General features: G+C 40.2%; 2 protein-coding genes across 2 annotated transcripts in view; one reads left to right on the top strand and one right to left on the bottom strand.

Moving 5' to 3' along the window:
* The window catches only part of FAM162A (family with sequence similarity 162 member A), a 40,708-nt gene extending 31,933 nt beyond the window's left edge, over window positions 1-8,775 (top strand). Inside the window, exons 4-5 of the mRNA XM_086403338.1 lie at window positions 5,969-6,077; window positions 8,553-8,775. Of these exons, the coding sequence (XP_086259464.1) occupies window positions 5,969-6,077; window positions 8,553-8,645 (202 nt within the window). The 3' untranslated portion in view covers window positions 8,646-8,775. The remainder of the gene's footprint in view (window positions 1-5,968; window positions 6,078-8,552) is intronic.
* Window positions 8,776-10,749: 1,974 nt separating this feature from the next.
* WDR5B (WD repeat domain 5B) lies at window positions 10,750-13,737 on the bottom strand. The gene is made up of 2 exons (XM_086403324.1): window positions 13,603-13,737; window positions 10,750-13,170 (listed from the first exon to the last, which is right to left on the bottom strand). The coding sequence occupies exons 1-2, from the start codon at window positions 13,670-13,672 to the stop codon at window positions 12,077-12,079; spliced, it is 1,164 nt and encodes a 387-aa protein (XP_086259450.1). The 5' UTR covers window positions 13,673-13,737; the 3' UTR covers window positions 10,750-12,076.
* Between the last annotated feature and the right edge of the window lie 4,930 nt (window positions 13,738-18,667).

Below are 18,667 nucleotides of genomic sequence, written 5' to 3'. Positions count from 1 at the left end.
ACTGCTCTTGCCTCATGGTTTGCATCTTGGCCAAAAGAGATTCTAAGAAATAGTTGCAGTCTCCCCATGGGACATCATCCTCTTCAGAGACAGGTACTTGGAACAAAGCTCCTGGACATTCATTCTCTTCCAGTAAGGAATTGTTCTGGAGCCTTCTGGCTTCTGAATCAAGTCATGATTGAAGAAGTTCTGGGTTCATTCAGGGTATCTTTTTCTAGGAAGATAAGTAGGTTTTGCTTTCTGTTTACAACAACTTTAACAGCGCCCTTCTCTTTTTGCCTGTCAAATTAAATAACACATTATATTCACTAGAATTATTTCAGCAGGAGAGCCTTGGTCCTTCTTAGCTCAAGTGACAGTTGTATTCTTCTGGGAGAGCATGCTGGAAATAAGTATGACTTCAAATTCTTATCTCTACTGTAATTTCTTCGTGCATATCCCAGCAGAAATCAGGCTGGTATGTACTCATGGCCCTAATAGGTGCTTTATACACTTTACTAAGGAAAACCTGCTATAGTCTGACTTGTAGGTGGTCTCAGGACACCATCAAGCCCAAAGCACGATCTCACGAGTCACCCTAGCAGTCTCTTCTCTGGGCCTGGGCCACCGTTTATCCTTGTGCTGGTAATTCTGAACAGGCACTGCTTAACATACTGGTTCTTATTGCTCCCTGTAGAATGGAGGGCAACCTTGTGGCCTTATTTAAATGCATTTTATTTTTTTATGTCCCCTCAAATGGAAAGTACATCACTTTTCCTGAGGATTACAACACTTCAGTTGGAAATACCAGTTCACATAAAACATTTGTCAACTTGAGTAGTTGTGGTTGGTGGGATCTCAGATGCTCTTAATAGAGCAATTCAGTGTTCTTAGCAGTTGTCCCTGGTTCCTCCCACCCTGCAGGCCCATCTTCAGTGCCTAGAGGACTCCATCCACATTGCTCCCTCACTGGATCCAAGCTCTTACATCAGTGTATATATGCTTTCAGGGTTCTTCTCCTACCATCTGCAACACCCTGGACCCTGTGCCTCCTTCCATGCATTTTTGAAGTACTTTCCTCTCTCTAGTTTCAAAAGTAATATAAGGAGGGAAAAAAAGTTAGCACTCAAATTCATTCATCTAGATATAATCACTCCCTACATACTACTGAGTAGGCTAGTTCTCTATCCTGAGCCCATTAGGACTCCACATACCCTGCCCTGACGCTCATCAAACACTCAGGTAGTAGAACTGGGACCCACTGCCTACCCGCAGAATCACCAAGATGAAGCAGCCTTCTGTTTAGATTCTTCCCTGTTAGGCCGTTTAGCTTTCACATAAGAATGGTAATCCAACCCAAAACTTTCTGTCAAGGTACATAGGTCTGTATTCAGCAGACCAGTTATAGGAGGCACTTGACAAAGAGCACAATCTCAAGTTCATTGTCACTCAGTTTTACCAAAACATTAGTTAAAAGATAAATGTTACGGGAGCATTGCCTAAAGGATCTTTCTGCTGTGCCAGGTATCCTGAAATCTCTTCCTGGTTCAAGGCAGAGAGCAAAAGCTGGGTATAAAGAGCACATTGTTTACCTCTCCCGTGTTTGTTTTCTTTCTGAATTGTGCTTTGTGTTGAACCTTATGAAGCTCATTGCAGTGTGGCTCAGATGGTAAAAAAAATCCACCTGCAATGCAGGAGACCTGGGTTTGATCCCTGGGTTGGGAAGATTCCCTGGAGGAGGGCATGGCAGCCCACTCCAGTATTCTTGCCTGGAGAATCCCCATGGACAGAGGAGCCTGGCGGGCTACAGTCCATGGGGTCTCAGAGAGTCAGAAACGACTGAGTGACTAAGCACAGCACAGCACATTGTCAGGATATTATTCAGAATGTCATTATATCATATAGTATTTTCTTAAGAACCTCAAGGAGAAATAGATACTGGTTCATTTTAGCACTGGCTGCTAAAGTGAATCTACAGAGCCAAAACTGGGCCCACCATGGCAAGTGTAGATTACCATGTCTTGCCCTTTTTTGGCTTTTTTTCTTTATTTTGCCTTGTTCCAGGCTCGATTTTTCATCTTCATACTTTTTTTCCCCTTATTTTTCCTACTTTAAATTTGTGCAGTCTTACTGTGTTTTTTTTTTTAAAGTTCAAGTATAGCTGATTTAAGTGTGGTGTTTTAGTTTACAGCAAAGTGATTCAGTTATACATAATACATACTTTTTCAGATTATTTTCTATTATGTTACAAGAGATTGAATATAGTTCCCTATGCTACATAGTAGATCCTTGTTGTTTATCTAATATATGTGTGTATCTGTTAATCCCAAACTGAATTTATCCCTCCCCCTCCATTCTCTTTGGTAACCATAAGATTATTTCCTGTGTCTGTGAATCTATTTCTGTTTTGTAAGTAAGTTCATTTCATATTTTATATTCCACATCTAAGTGATACCATACGATATTTGTCTTCCTCTGTCTGACTTCACTTAGTATGATAACCTCTAGGTCCATTCATGTTACTCCAAATGGCAACTTCCATTATCTTTTTCAGCTGTGTAATATTCCATTTTATGTGTGTGCGTGTGTGTCTATGTATGTGTATAGGTGTGTGTGTGACTGTGTCATCCATGTCTTGGCTGTTGTAAATGCTGCCGTGAACACTGGGGTGCATGTATCTTTTAGAGTTTTTGTCTCTTCTGTATATATGCTTAGGAGTGAGATTGCCAGATCATATAGTAACTTTATTTTTGGTTTTTAAAGGACCCTCTATATGGTTCTCCCTAGTGGCTGTATCAGTTTTCATTCCCACCAACAGTGCATGAGGGCTTCCTGTTTCTCTGCATCCTTGCCAACATTTGTTACTTGTGGTCTTTTTGATGTCAGCCATGCTGACAGGCTTGAAGTGATACCTCATTGTGGTTTTCTTGATGATTCTTGATGTGTTTTTCTGTGCCTGATGGTTTCTTTTAGAAGTTTCTACTTAGGTCTTCTGCCCATATTTGATTGGTTGGTTTTTAAGATATTGAGCTGTATGTGCTGTTTGTATATTTGGGAAAGTAAGCCTTTGTTGATCACATCAGTTGTGAATATTTTCTCCCATTCTGTGGGTGTTTTTTTTTTTTTTTTTTTTTTCTGTTTTGTGTGTGGTTTCCTTTACTGTGCAAAAGCTTATAAATTTAATTCAGTCCAATTTGTTTTTGCTTTTCTTTCTTTTGCCTCGGGAGACTGACCTAAGAAGACATTGGTAAGATTTATGTCAAAGAATATTTTGCCTGTGTTCTCTTCTAGGGGTTTTATGGTGTCATGTCTTATATTTAGGTCTTTAAGCCATTTTGAGTTTGTTTATTTTTGTGTATGGTGTGAGGGCGTGTTTTGACTTCACTGATGTACATAAGGCTGTCTAGCTTTCCCAAACCACTTACTGAATAGACTTTTCTCCATTGTATATTCTTGCCTTCTTTGTCCAAGATTAATTGATTATAGGTGTGTGGGTTTGTATGTTCTGTTCCACAGATTTGCATGTCTGTTTTTGTGCCAATACCATGCTGTTTTGATTACTGTAGCTTTGTAGTATTGTCTGAAGTCTGGGTGTGTTATGCCCCTAGCTTTGTTCTTTCTCTTCAGGATTGCTTTGGCAATTCTGGGTCTTTTGTGGCTCTATATAAATTTTAGGATTATTTGTTCTAATTCTGTGAAAAATAGCATGCATAGTTTGATAGGAATCACATTAAATCTGTAGACTGCTTTGGGTAGTATGACCATTTTAACAGTATTAATTCTTCCAATCCAAGACTGCACTATGATAAATAGAAGTGGTGAGTCAAATGTCCTTGACTTGTTCTAGAATTTAGTGGGAAGACTTTTAGCTGTTCACTGTTGAGTATTTGGTTGACTATGGATTTGTCATAAATGCTTTTATTAAGCATTTTTATTATTTTTAAAAATTTCCTCTGTACCTACTTTGGTGAGAGTTTTTTAACATGAATTAATACTGAATTTTATCAAATGCTTTTTCTATATCTGTTGAAATGATCACATGGTTTTTGTCTTTCGTTAACGTGGTGTATCACATTGATTTGCATATGTTGAACCATCCTTGCGACCCTGGATGAATCCGACTTGATCATGGTGTGTGATCCTTTTTATGTGTTGTTGGATCCAGTTTCCTAATATTTTGTTGAGTATTTTTACACCTATAGTTATCAAAGATATTGGCCTGTAGTTTTCTTTTTATATGTCTGATTCTGGTATGAGGGTGATGGTGGCTTCATGGGATGACTTTGGGAGCGTACCCCCCTCTTTAATGTTTTGGAGTAATTTGAGAGAGATCATTGTGAGTTCTGTGTTTGGTAGAATTCTCCAGTGAAGCCATCTGGTCCTGGACTTTTGTTTGAAGAGAGTTTTGTTTTATTAGTTCTACATATTCTATTTCAATTCCAGTGATCAGTATGTTCAGATTAGTTATTTCTGCTTGATTCATTTTTGGGCTGTATGTTTCTAGGAACTTGTCTATTTCTTCTAGGTTATCCAGTTTGTTGGCATATATTGTTTAAAGTATACTCTTAATGGTTGGTTTTTTTTTTTTTTTTTTTTTGTATTTCTGTGGCACTGGTTATTATTTATCCTTTTATTTCTTATTTTTCTTATTTGGATCCTTTCTCTTGTTTACCCTAGCCAGAAGTTTTTTGATTTTTTTTTTTAATCCTTTCAAAAAATGAGCTCTTGGTTTTAATGATTTTTTTCAATGTCTTTCTTAAACTCTATTTTATTTCCTTGCTGATCTTTACTTTCTTCTGCTATGGTTTTGTTTGTTCTTCATATTCTAGTTCTTTTAGGTGGTTGGTTAGGCTGTTTGAGATTTTTCTTGGTTTTGGGTGTTTTTTTTTTTCAGTTTTCATAAAAGTGTGTTTTATTGTTGGCAGATAGCACCTCTAACAGTTAAATGCATTGAAGTAATGTATGGGCTTCCCAGGTGGTGCTGGTGGTAAAGAACCCATATGCCAGTGCAGGAGACGCAAGAGACATGGGTTTGATCCCTGGGTTGCAAGGATCCTTTGAAGGAGGGCATGCAACCTACTCTATATTCTTGCCTGGAGAATCCCACGGACAGAGGAGCCTGGTGGGCTGTAGTCCATAGGGTCACAAAGAGTTGGACATGACTGAAGAGACTTAGCATAGCATAGCAGTGTATAGGTGACTGCACAACTGCAGCATTGGTAACTAGATAGATAACCCTTTCAACTAGAAACCAACTAATAAGTAACTATCTAAATATTTAAAATACAGCTCTTATTTAGATCATCCTTTGTTTTGATCACCTTGGGTATATGGGGCTCCTGTTGGTCACACTGCAAATATATTAAAGTCAGATCTTCTGATACCCATTTCTGGAGGTTTCTCTCATCCTCCAGCTCCAGAACAAGCCCAGGTTTGTGACCTCCAGCATTATACTCTTCCCATCTACCAGAGCAGACAATGGAGGCTTCATACCAGGCCTCAAAGTCTGAGTGTAGCCTATTCCAATTAAACTATAGTTGTTGACTTTTGCATAAACTGAAGCAATAGGATCCAACTGATATTTAGCTGCAGTGCCAAAGCTAGTGCAGCTGGTTCCTGATGTCCAAGCAAGGTTTATTAAACTGTGAAGATCTTCATGTACTTTTGGATAAATTGATCCTCTAAATTCTTTCCCATCATTGGCATAGTATGTAGCTGGAAGTCCTCAGTCCCACTATCTTCATCTCCAGCCCTTTATCATGATTTATATAAAAATATAAAGTGAACTGTGAAAATGCTCCATCTTCCACAAAGATCTTGTAGGTCTTTGGGGGAGACTTCCCCAAAGTCCTACAAGATCTTTGGGTCTCACCTCCTTTTTTTATATTTATGGGCACCACTCCACTCCTGATTTGTGGGACACAGAGGTTTATATCCTCTGGCAACTCAGAAACTTTAACTCTCTCTCATGATCTCACTGCATTGCTAGGTTTGAGATGCTCGATGCTGCAAAGAACAAGGTCCGGGTGAAGATCAGCTATGTAATGATTGCCTTGACAGTGGCAGGATGCGTATTGATGGTTATAGAGGGCAAGAAGGTAAGAGTGGACCTCCCCTCTATCTTTATGTATTTTCCACAAAAGACCTAGAGGAAACCAGGGGTTAACTCTTTATTGTCTGTGATGAGGAAGTCACTTCCTATACAGGAAATGATAAGAAACAAAATAAAATATGGTAGGACCACACCTGAGATTATCATGCCTGGAGGTAAATAGCAAATCCTAACTTTGGCATGCTGAAGAACTAAAATAGTTAGAAGGGTTTAGTTGCCACAGGTGTCATAAGGAATGTGAAACAAGATGTGTGACACTGGCATATATACTGATATTTCCTTGTATGTCTGTAAAGCACTCACAGTGCATGGACTTACTGATCCTCACTCTGCCTTAGTCTTGGTAAGTGTTCTTAGCACTGTTCTCTACTTGGATGTTCCAACTAGGCCATCTGTCTAAGCTCCTAAGCAGTACACAGGCATTCAGGTCCACAAATCCAGTCATTATTAATAACTGTCTTACCGTCTTCCAGGTACCTTGTTGTTGTCTCAGTTAAATCTTACAACAATGCTGCAAGGTAGATACTATTATTAGGACCTCATTTATAAATGAGGAAACATAGCATAGAAAGCTTAGTAACTTACCCAAGTTCACACACATCTCCCTAATAGCAGAGCCACAGTTTGAATCTTGACCTAATTGAGGTGACAGGAAAAGTATTCCCACTTACTGAGTGCTCACGGGTATTGTTAAACTTGGGCTTAGTGGTTAAGAATCCCCCTGCCAGTGAAGGAGATCTGGGTTCGATCCCTGGGCTGGGATGATCCCCTGGAGTTGGAAACGGCAACCCACTCCAGGATTCTTGCCTGGAGAATCCCATGGACAGAGGAGCCTGGCAGGCTATAGTCCATCGGGTTGCACAGAGTCTGACACAACTGAGGCATCTGAGCACAGCACATTGTTCAGCTTACTAATCACCACAGTAATCGTGAGAACCTAAGAGGTCAGTTCTCTTATCCATGTTTTGTAAAAGAAGAACCAAAACTTAGAGACGTTACTTTTTCCAATGTCACATAGCTAGTAAGTGGTAAGACAAAAAGGTAGAGCCAAGTGTGCCGACAACTATCTTGTGATTAAAATACAGATATTTTTCTATGCAGCAGTACTGGCCAAGCCATTATTTAAATCCCATGTCTAATTCTATATATCACAGCTTCCACATGGAAAGAAATGTCTTATATCTATTGTCAAGAATCTACAAAGGTTCTGCAAACCCAGTGATAACTGACTTCCTTATGCGCAGAGTCCAGAGTAAAAGTGAACTTCTGATTCGCTTGAGAGTCTTGGAATAGAAAATACCAACCATTTAGGCTGATGTTATGACAGCATGAAGGGCAAGTGTGGAGGCCTGGGTGAAGTTCTTTTGACAACTGTGTTCCTACCCTACTTCAGTATTTTTCCTGCCTCCCTCTTTGACTTTTCATGCTCTCAGACTGAACCTACAGAAGCATATAAAACAGGATATAGGGATTCTAAGAATTCTGAGAAATCTGCATTGCTTTTGTCTACTTGATGCTAGCTGAGTTTAAATATTCCAGAAACAGATCACTCCCTGGGATCCCCCCAGCCTCATGAAAGGGTATGCACTGTATAAAGAGCTCCTCTCCTGTCCTATACCAAAAATATTATTTCTCTTTTATGGAACTGTTTCTGAAAAGTTGGTAAATGCTACTGTAATGACTAACTTCTGAACTTACTGTGATTTAGAAGAGAGAAATTAGCCCTTGTGTTTTGTCCTCTTCATCATCTAACCATTCTGATTCTGCGCCCCTCTCCATACTTAATTCTGAAGAAAACCACCACCTTATAGGGTGCTGGTTTCACTCATTTGATATGAAAATTTGAAACTAGACTGTTTATGTAAGCTTCAGAGATTAAACAAGTCAGAGGGAGGGAAGCAAGGGAAGAAGGTTGCATCTCCTCCACTGCTCTTCACTCTCAGAGGATGGAGTGCCAAGGTAGACACTGCTGGGAGTCATCAAGGGTAGTACTTGGTGAAATCTGGGATCCCCAAAGCTGAATGTTTGTGGTAAAAGGAATACGGAACTAGAAGGGTGTGAAAGTATACACATGAGTTGGGGATGGAGAAATGGTAGCAACAAAGAAAAGTGAGAGGAGGAAGAAAGGGGGTAGAAATGCAAACAAAAAGGTGTTTAATGCTAAAGAGAGGAAAAGAGAAAGACAAGGGAATATATTATAAAGGGAGAAGAGAGGCTAGAAGATTTAAAGAGAGAGGCCAGAAAGGAAGAGAAGGCAGAGGTGTGGCATTTCTCTTGTGCGTGAATGGATGGACTGCCATACTGGGAGCATTAGAGGAGGCAGAAGGCACATGGAGAGGGCTGCTGTGCCTGGCGCACAAGCAGTGAACCATTCCACCATGCCTGTACTTGCCACGTCAGGTAATGACATCCTCCCCGAACCGGCATAAATAATCACTTGTTCACATTTGTTTCACTTTAGGCTGCCAGAAGAAATGAGACTTTAACAAGCTTGAACCTAGAAAAGAAAGCTCGTCTGAGAGAAGAAGCTGCTATGAAGGCCAAAACAGAGTAGCAGATATATCGTTGGTTGGATTTTGAAGATCTAGAAATAATGCTGCAGCAATAGGCCTTACTAAAAAGAATGTGGTATATGAGCTTCCCTATTTCCACTCTAGAGCTACAAATAAATTTTCTTAAAGAAATGACTTGTCTATATTTTACAACTTTCAGTTCAGTTCAGTTGCTCAGTCGTGTTCAACTCTTTGCAACCCCATGAACTGCAGCATGCCAGGCCTCCCTGTCCATCACCAACTCCTGGAGTTCACCCAAACTCATGTCCATTGAGTCGGTGATGCCATCTAACCATCTCATCCTCTGTTGTCCCCTTCTCCTCCTGCTTTCAGTCTTTCCCAACATCAGGGTCCTTTCAAATGAGTCAGCTCTTCACATCAGGTGGCCAAAATACTGGAGTTTCAGCTTCAGCATCAGTCCTTCCAGTGAACACCCAGGACTGATTTCCTTTAGGATAGACTGGTTGGATCTCCTTGCAGTCCAAGGGACTCTCAAGAGTCTTCTCCAACACTACAGTTTGATCTAGGTTAAATGCAGCCTGCTTTTTTCAAGAAAATGAAAGAATGAAAAATGAGATGACTTATTTGAACTTTATTATTAACTCTTCTTTATAGTCAGGTCCCATATCCTACTTTAATTCCCATTACCAAAGTGACATCTCCCCAGCAGCCAGATGGTTTGTGTGTCCTTATTTCTGGAGAGGTTAGGAGGGACAGCTGAGTACACTGCCTGGGGGCACGCTGCCCGAGTGCACGCCGAAGAGCTAACCTCCCCGAATGCCCTGGTGCTTCTCAAGAGCTCTGGGAAGCAGCCAGACCACACTCTGCCTTTGTCAGGTGTTCTGGTAAACAGAGGCTTTTAGGAGAACAGTCTTGGATAGGTCCTGGCAAGGTGATGATGGCATTCTGGCCACAAGTTTCTGAGGATTTTGAAATCCCAGCACCATGGACTTACTTGGGACCAGCACAGTCGCCTCTTCTGTGCTATAGCTTAGAATTCCTAACTGGTCCTTTCCTTCTTTTACACTAAATTTCTCAATTACGAAAAGCTATCAAATGTATTTTATTGTTGTTGAAAACTAAGCATTTGTTCCTCATATATATCTTATTTAGTCTGACGGGGATGCCAAGTTGTCTCATATTTAGCTATGGATGCTGGTTTCTATTTAAGTATTTCATTTATTCTCACATGCTGCATGAGTTTTAAGGGATGGCAAGTCCTTATAAACATTCAGAGGGTTATATCAGATTAAATGATATATGCAGGTATTTGGGAACTTAGTTTAATAAAATAGTAAAATCTAATGTACTATACAGCTTCATAATCCATCTGATAACTATCTATATAGAGTACTTTGACCTTAGCTTTTAGATACCAAGCTCTTTGATTTTTATCACTTGGCAAATTTATCATCAAAAAACATTACTTTATATACATTTTAGCAGATTAGTCTTCCTTGATTAATATTTTGGAATACTTACATATTATCTAAATGTAGATTTTAAATATGGGTAAATCTAATGTATTTTTTAAGTCATTTTTCTTCATAAAACAATACCATTTTAACTTACAAAGAAGCATTTAAAAAATTTTTTAAGTGTTGTATTCTTGAAGATTTATTGTTGTAAAATGTTTAAGTCAAAGCTCAAAAATCCTACCATGCAGCAAGAATTTATATCATCATTTTGTGTCAGCTGTCCTCTTTAGTTAAGTTATAATAGTGACTGCCTCTTTGGGGGTTGAATATAAATTTTCTGACCAGAATTTAAGACCTTCCCCCATCCGATCCCACTTCTCCCAGTAGCCTCACATATTAACTTCTGAGCTGTCACATACTCTACTAGTAATTATAGTATCTTATATTGCTTACTTCTCAAGCAAATCAGATTTCATGAGCACTGTTATAAGCAACAAGGACAAAACTGTCTTCTTTTGTATTCTATAGTACCCACTTTCAATTAAGTGATTGTTACTATTTTTTGCTTAATTTCTGAATTATTTTTTCATGTTTATCATGTCTCTACAGGTAAAGGGGGCAGAAAATGTTTTCCAATTTATATTTCCTATAAACCCTGTTTGAATGAATTAACATGTGAGGCTATGGCTAGGTACTTTTTAAGTTTTAATAAAAATAATAGTATGGGGAATTGACTCCAAAATTTATTGAAATCAGGCAACAAGTTGTGATGGATGTATAATTCATTGTCATTAATCAAACATTACTTGAGTCCCTTTTATATACAAAAACTGAGAATTCAAAGATGAATAAACATACTTAGAGTCTACAGAGCTCATCATCTACTGGACACATAGCCTGTGAAACCATTACAGCACAGGCAGGCAGTGATGGTTCCACCAAGTGGTGATTTCTGAACTGAGTTTGTAGCATGGGCAGAAGCGGGTAGTTCAGACGTAATAAGAAAGAGGCTTTACTACTCAGACGAGCTTGCCCTGAGAATCAGGAGAGGGCAGTCTGACATGGTAGTGAGAGGTAAATGCCTCTCACAGTAAAATGCCTTTATTAATTTTGATTTGGTTTATTTTTACTTTTTATCTTGGTAAAAAGACTCAGAACAAATACAACCATTACTTGTTTTTTCCCAAATTACAAACGATTCCACAGACCATTTCACATCCCATCACTGAGGCTGTCACTTAAACTGTGGAAGTAGCATCTGACAAATCTCCAGTCCACCACCATCCCAGGCTTATTCTCTTCTGATCTCCTAAACCAAATGCCTTGGAGTTATTCCAAACTCCCTTGTTCCCCTCATTTAATCAGTCATCCTGTTTTGTGAGCTTTACTTCTAAATTTTATCAAATACAATGATCCTCTAGAATAGTCATTGAAACGAACAGAATGAGAATCTGTTCAAGGACAGACACAAGAGATTAATCACAGATATCAAGATTCCAGTCAGAAACCCTGGGATCTAAACTTGCATTTCCAACTGTCTAACTTTGCAAACTGAGGCTCGGTTCAGTTCAGTCGCTCAGTCATGGCCGACTCTTTGCGACCCCATGAATCGCAGCACGCCAGGCCTGCCTGTCCATCACCAACTCCCGGAGTTCACCCAAACCCACGCCCATTGAGTCGGTGATGCCATCCAGCCATCTCATCCTCTGTCGTCCCCTTCTCCTCCTGCCCCCAAACCCTCCCAGCATCAGGGTCTTTTCCAATGAGTCAACTCTTCGCATGAGGTGGCCAAAGTATTGGACTTTCAGCTTTAGCATCAGTCCCTCCAAAACACCCAGGACTGATCTCCTTTAGAATGGACTGGTTGGATCTTGAAACAGGTCTTAAATTCTTATAATGCAAGACAATGTTAAAAAACAAAACAAAATACATGCCAAAATTGAGAGAACACCATCTTTTAAAATACCTAATCTTTTTTTGGCCAGTTTGACTCTACCACTTGATTTCTAAAGGGTTTAGTAAGTACTTGTCCACAGTTTAACTGTTTTGTCATTTCCTAATGCTGCTGACGCAATGATGTTTTCTGTAGGATGACAAGCTGCTGAGATTACCACATCTGTATGACCTTGCAATTTCTGTACAATCTCTTTAGTTTGAAGATTCCAAATGTATACCAGGTTATCCTCTGAACCAGAGACAATCCATTTTCCACCAGTAACTGAAAAACTGGCAAATACACAGTACTTCTCATTCTTATGACCAGTATATGTTTTCAGGCATCTGCCTCTGCTGTAATCCCACAGTTTAAGAGTATTGTCCAAAGTTGCAATGAGAATATATTTACCGTTTGGAGAAAATTTTACAAAAGAGACAGGAGGGTTATCATCATCAACAAGTGCTTTTAAACACTGACCTGATGCAGCATCCCAGATTCGACAGACACCATCATAGCTACCTGATACTATCAAGGACCCACTACAATTAAAATGAACAGCAGAAACTGGGTCAGAATGAGCAGACAAAGTCTTAAGGCACTTGCCTGTTTTCACCTCCCATATTTTCACGCTTTCATCAAAAGATCCTGAAATGATGAGGTTGGACGGTGGATTGAAATTACAGCAAAAAACGTAATTACTGTGCCCTTTAAGTGTTTTCAAACATTTTCCAGACCTCACATCCCAAATTTTTAGAGTTTTATCATCTGAGGCAGAAACAAGACGACTGGAATCTGATGACCAGGCAACATCTGATATTTCAAGATTGTGTCCTTTAAGTGTTTTCTCATATTTTCCATCATAGGCTCCCCAAATTATAATTACTTTATCAGCAGAAGAACTTGCTAGCCATTCTCCATTAGGACTAAACTTAACTGATGATACTGCTTCCGTATGTCCCTCCAGAGTGAATTTCAGAGCGTAGTTTGGTTTTTCAGACACTGGCTTGCTCTGATTGGCAGATGAGGGGAAAGCCGGCTCTGCTTTCGCATTTCCTGACTGCTCTGTAGTCATGACTCTGAAGCTCGAAGTCTGTAGGTTGGCTAGATGTCCGGTTTTGAACCAAGCAGTCCGTATTTTGGCTTTGTACACAGCAAAATGAAGATAAACAACATCTGACTCAAAACAAAAACAAACAAAGTCTTTTAGTGACTAATCTCTGGATCGTCTTTAAACGATGGTATACACTAGTTCAGCAGCACAGCTTGGACCACTTCACTTTTTCCTCGCTGCTTCTTCTGGAAACAAACACTTCAGAAATACTATTAAAACGGTCCCGTGCGCTGTCGGCAAGTAAGGTATTAATGGTGGGTGTTTTGTGACTACGTAACGCGCTTCAAAGCTGCAAGCGGTGGGGTGTGGGGGGGAAAATCTACAGAAAATATTTTTCACCGCTTCTCCCCCCAGCTCTGAAATATCTGAGTACTCAGCACCCCTACCTGCCTCACTTTAGACATTGTACTTTGAGCATGAATAATCGCCGCTAAAAACAAGATTTCAGAAACTAAGCAAAAACCTGCATACACACGATTTCCTAACGCCCACACCTGCTGCCGACGCTCCAAACAGCTGCGTAAGGAATAAAGCGTGCGCATGACAGCCGGGAGCTGGGCGCATGCGCAGGGAGCGTAGAGCGCATGCGCAGAGGATGCCCTTCCCACCGCTTCCGAGCCGAGGAGGCTTGTAGAAGTCTGTTTCAGATCAGATCAGTCGCTCAGTCGTGTCCGACTCTTTGCGACCCCATGAATCGCAGCACTCCAGGCCTCCCTGTCCATCACCAACTCCCGGAGTTCACTGAGACTCACGGCCATCGAGTCAGTGATGCCATCCAGTCATCACTACGCTTGCGCAAAAGCAGACGCTGGGGTTTCCTTCCGGCGTCTGCAGGAAGGGCTTCTTCCAGATCTTGCTGGATAGCGTGGGTCGCTGTATTTCGGAGACTATTCATGACTTTCGCGAAACCGTGGGACGAGAAAGAACTAAATTTTGAGATGCCTGCGGGCATGGATTTGGATGTAAGCCATTCACACTTCGCGTTTCTTAGCCTTCCTGGGCCCACTCAGCGCCGGTGACTCTGTATAAGCTCCTTGCTGCACAGGTGGCTTTCGTTCTCTTCTCCAGCAGTTATGTGGAGCCTGGTGGCGGGTTCGAAGGCCTGCAAGTAGGCGAGGGCAACGTAGCCAAATTTATGCCCAGGTTTAAATGTGTTCCCCAAGTGTTCGGGAAGGATAAAAAATATGTTTTAGAGGCCTTTGAAGGCTAGCGCCTAGGTAGCCTGAAATGATAGTGCCGGGGGAAATGAGCAAACGTTTTAGCACTTCCTATGGCTTAACTTTCCAAAGACAAGGAAAGTTCAGATCTGCTAGGTGCTTGGAACAGAAAAGGCGGAATGGAGTAAAAAATGTGTGAAGTGAAAGTGAAGTCGCTCAGTCGTGTCCGACTCTTTGCGACCCGGTGGACTGTAGCCTACCAGGTTTTCCGTCCATGGGATTTTCCAGGCAAGAATACTGGAGTGGATTGCCATATCCTTTTCCAAAGGATCTTCCCGACCCAGGAATTGAACCCAGGTCTCCCTCATTGTAGGCAGACACTTTACTATCTGAGCCACCAGGGAAGTAAAAAAAAAAAAAAGTGTAAAGTTACTCGTAATTAGGCTTTGTTGGAGAAGGAAATGGCAACCCACTCCAGTATTCTTGCCTGGAGAATCCCAGGGACGGGGGAGCCCGGTGGGCTGCCGTCTATGGGGTCGCACAGAGTCGGACACGACAGAAGCAACTTAGCAGCAGCAGCAGCAGCAGCAATTAAGCTTTAGCCAGACCTCCCTAGTTTTAAGAAGTGATTAGTGGCTGTGAAATATGTGAAGGATATGTGCTTTTCAGATGTTGTTTAGTCGCTAAGTCGTGTCTGACTCTTGCGACCCCATAGATGTAGCCCTCAGGCTCTTCTGTCCATGGGATTTTCTAGGCAAGAATACTGGGGTCGGATCAAACCTGTGTCTCCTGTATTGGCAGGCGGATTCTTTACCATTGAGCCACCAGGGAAGCGCTTTCCAGGTGTAAATTATTCTTTGCTCAAGAATAGGTTTACCCAAAATGAAAGCCTGCCTAGTTTCTCCAATCCTTTATAGACTGTCCCTTGGTATCTGCGGTTAATTGGTTCAAGGGCCCCCCACCCCCCGCCCCTTCCCTTCCCTCCACACAGCATACCAAAATCCACTGGATGCTCCTCTTTTGTATAAAATGATGTGGTGTTTTTATATAGCCTACTTATATCCTCCCCTATAAGTCATCTCTGTATTACTTAAAATACTTAATATAAATGCTATGTAAATAGTTGCCAAGATGAAGCAAGTTTTGCGTTTTGAAACTTTATGGATATTAGGGGGGAGGATGTTTCATCTGTGGTTGGTTGAATCTTAGGCTGTGTAACCCCCGTAGGGAGGGCCAATCCTAATTGCTCAATAAAGAGTGCCCGAGAGAAGCTGTTTGTGTTCTGTTTGAAAGGCTTTCCTGCTAGCCGGTTGAAGTCAAGAGGCAAATATGTCTCATATTGTTTTCAGTCAAGAATTGAAGCATTTGGAAACAGAACTGTCCCCTATCTATACTTATTGGGGATAATTGAAGGTCTTGTTTTTATAAGGCACCACAGCATAATTACACCTATAGTAAACTAGTAAAAACCTCATTACTTCAACACCCTACTACTCTAGTTTGGAATTTAGACAGTTGTTGTCTTAGCTAGGGCAAATTAATGGTACAAACACAATAAGGTGCCGAGAATGGGAAGAGCATCTTTAAAATGGTTTGGAGCATCCGTTTTTATACATTATTTTAAACTGATTAAACACCTCCTGCCTCTTTCCTCCTCCTGTTTGATAGGGTTAATGTGATTGTTACTGGGAAGCTTAGAAACACTCTAAATTCATAAAAAAATTTAAAAGCACTTCACAGAATAAAGCATAGGCTTTGTTTCAAAGAATATAAGTAAAATCTGTATTTTTCCAACACAGAGTAAAGAAAGGAAATTGTTGTTGTTTAGTTGCGAAGTCATGTCTGAGTCTTTGCAGCTCCACGGACTGCAGCACTCCAGGCTTCCCTCCTTCACCATCTCCTGGAATTTGCTTAGATTCATGTCTGTTGAGTAATTAAGGTAAACACACAGTATGAGGGCTAGGATGGGTGCTGGTACTTGAGGATATCTACCCCACTAGAAACGTCAGAAGCATGAGGGATAAGCGGGCACACAAGAATGTGTTGGCAGGAATATCCAGAAATAATTTTTCATCATTTTCTTAAAATTTCAGTGGAGAAATTTCCATTATTCATTTCTCAGTATCTGGAACATTCTATAAATAGTATCCAGAACTCATGTAAAGAAAAAACTATAACTAGTTAAATCTTTATTCATTAGTCATGTTCTAACACATATAGTTCTGATACTGTACTCATTATGAATTAGAACAAAGAGTATCATAGCTTTACTTCCTTGGGAAGAGGGGAGCATCAGCAACTGTGGAGTATGTAGGAACAGGGATTACTAATATAAGTAAATCCAAAGTGACTGAAACCATTAACTGGAGATTTGTATTTGGGACTCTTCAAGTTCTTCCCTGGTGGTTCAGACAGTAAATCTGCCTGCAAGGCAGGAGACTCAGGTACAATCCTTGGGTTAGGAAGATACCCCTGGAGAAGGGAAGGGCTACCCATTCCAGTATCTTGCCTGGAGAATCCCATGAACAAGGAAGCCTGGCGGGCTATGGTCCATAGGGTCGCAGTCAGACATGACTGAGCGACTAACACACAAGAAATGTTCTTTACTCGGTCCCGTTTTTAATTTCTTTTTGCTATGTTTAGTCTTCACCAGATAAGTGATTTTGTAAGTTTCTCTCCCATTAAAGTTTCTTTAAATTTCCCATGAAAGTTTTAGAACTGAAAGTCTCATCTGTGGTTGAAAGGTTTTTGCTCCTTGCCATCCAGTAAAGTTGGAGCTAGTCTGAGTAGAAATATTGCCACATATGTGTTAATATACAGTATTTGTTTTTCTCTTTTTGACTTACTTCATTATATATAGTAGGCTCTGGGTTCATCCACCTCACTAGAACGGACCTAAATCTGTTCAATGACTGAGTAATATTCCATTTTATATATTTACCGCATCTTCTTTATCCGTTCGTCAGTTGATGGACAACTAGGTTGCCATGTCATGCCCAGCACGACACTGTAGAATTTTTTTTAATTAAAAAGACAGACACAAATACTACCACAGATGGGTCATTTTTTTTTTATATTTAAAAAAATTGGGAGGGTAGGTATGAGTGCTAAACCTTAACATTGCCTGGGGGTGATTCCTATACTACAGAACAACTTGACTGACTTCCTTCATAGTAAGTCTGATTGCCAAACCCAGACCTCAAAAATCAAGCATAATTGAAATCTGAACATACCCAGTTGCTTAAGACCACCACCAGTTTAAATATATGAAAATCTCTTTGGGCTAAATATGGGGTGGCCATATAACTTATCTAAACTTTTTTAAAGTAAAAGAGGGCACTAAAATAATTAACAGGTGTTGATTTAAAAACCAGGACTGCCCTCAGCAAACCAGAACATTCAATGTGGACTTCCCAAGAGGGCTCTCATCATCAGAAGTTAATCTTGAAAGATTCTACAGTGTGTGTGCTAATTTGCACTCCAGCCTGTCCAGATCCCTCTCCATTATTGTGGCCTTCTGCGTTTCTATTTACCCATAAATAATGCTGGGCCCAAGTGTGTTATATAAGGCAGTGGTCCATACTGAGCCTCTGGGCTCCTTTGGCTTCCTCAGGTTAAGTGGGTATAGATAAAGGAATTTAGAGAGTAATTTTATTCTTTGAAAAACGATTGAAGATCACAGAAATGACCACATACTGATTTTAAAATTAGAAGAATACTTTTTTCCAAAACGGCGAATGAAACGGGGGTAACAGTCATCTAAGGGAGCCTTAATAAATTTGTAAACCCAACAAGTGTGTACTGTGGATAAACGTGTAGCCTGCAGGAACTAAGACTGTTTTAAGACTTTTGTTTTCAGAAAAATACCTGGTGAAATCTCTCAAAAATGGTAGAGAAGCAATCACAGTGAATAAGTACATCTTTCTGTTTATACTGATTTGTCAGTTAAATTGGAGGAATGCATAAAGAAAATACTCTCATGCAGCAATATATGCAATGTGTAAAAATGAAAAATTCAGTAGTCTAAGGCAACCACGAGCTTCCACATTCAGTGGATATAATCGGCCAAAAATTTTTTTCTTAAGAGTATGCCAAAAGAGACTGATGAGCTATTTCTGGTGTATATATAAACATGGGGTTGGTAATATTAGTTACCCTATAAAATATACCCATTAACTTTTCTCAGAAGGCATTTTTGAGTTTTTTTTCTTTATGTAACAAAACTTGTGTTAGGACAGTGTTTGGTTTTGTAAATTTAAGGTCAAATTAAGTCTCCAGAAAGGGAACTACATATAACACACATGCTGAGACACTAGCTTTAAGAGTTGTTCATCCTGGTTTCAAACAGCAGCATAAAAGAATCCCTTTGAGCTTTCTTTTGTAACCAAGTGAAAGTCACTCA

This window comes from Bos grunniens, chromosome 1 (genome assembly GCF_055505025.1).
Source record: "Bos grunniens cultivar Pamir isolate PY7600 chromosome 1, Bosgru_T2T1.0, whole genome shotgun sequence".
NCBI lineage: Eukaryota > Metazoa > Chordata > Mammalia > Artiodactyla > Bovidae > Bos > Bos grunniens.
This window is presented reverse-complemented; position numbering and strand designations above follow the sequence as displayed.

Excerpts from the sequence above, each read along its gene's own strand:
- WDR5B (XM_086403324.1), bottom strand. The coding sequence starts at position 13,672 with ATGCGCCCAGCTCCCGGCTGTCATGCGCACGCTTTATTCCTTACGCAG. Across the intron at positions 13,171-13,602 it reads GTTTGGAGCGTCGGCAGCAG|ATGTTGTTTATCTTCATTTT; the intron begins GTGTGGGCGTTA and ends GTTTTGAGTCAG.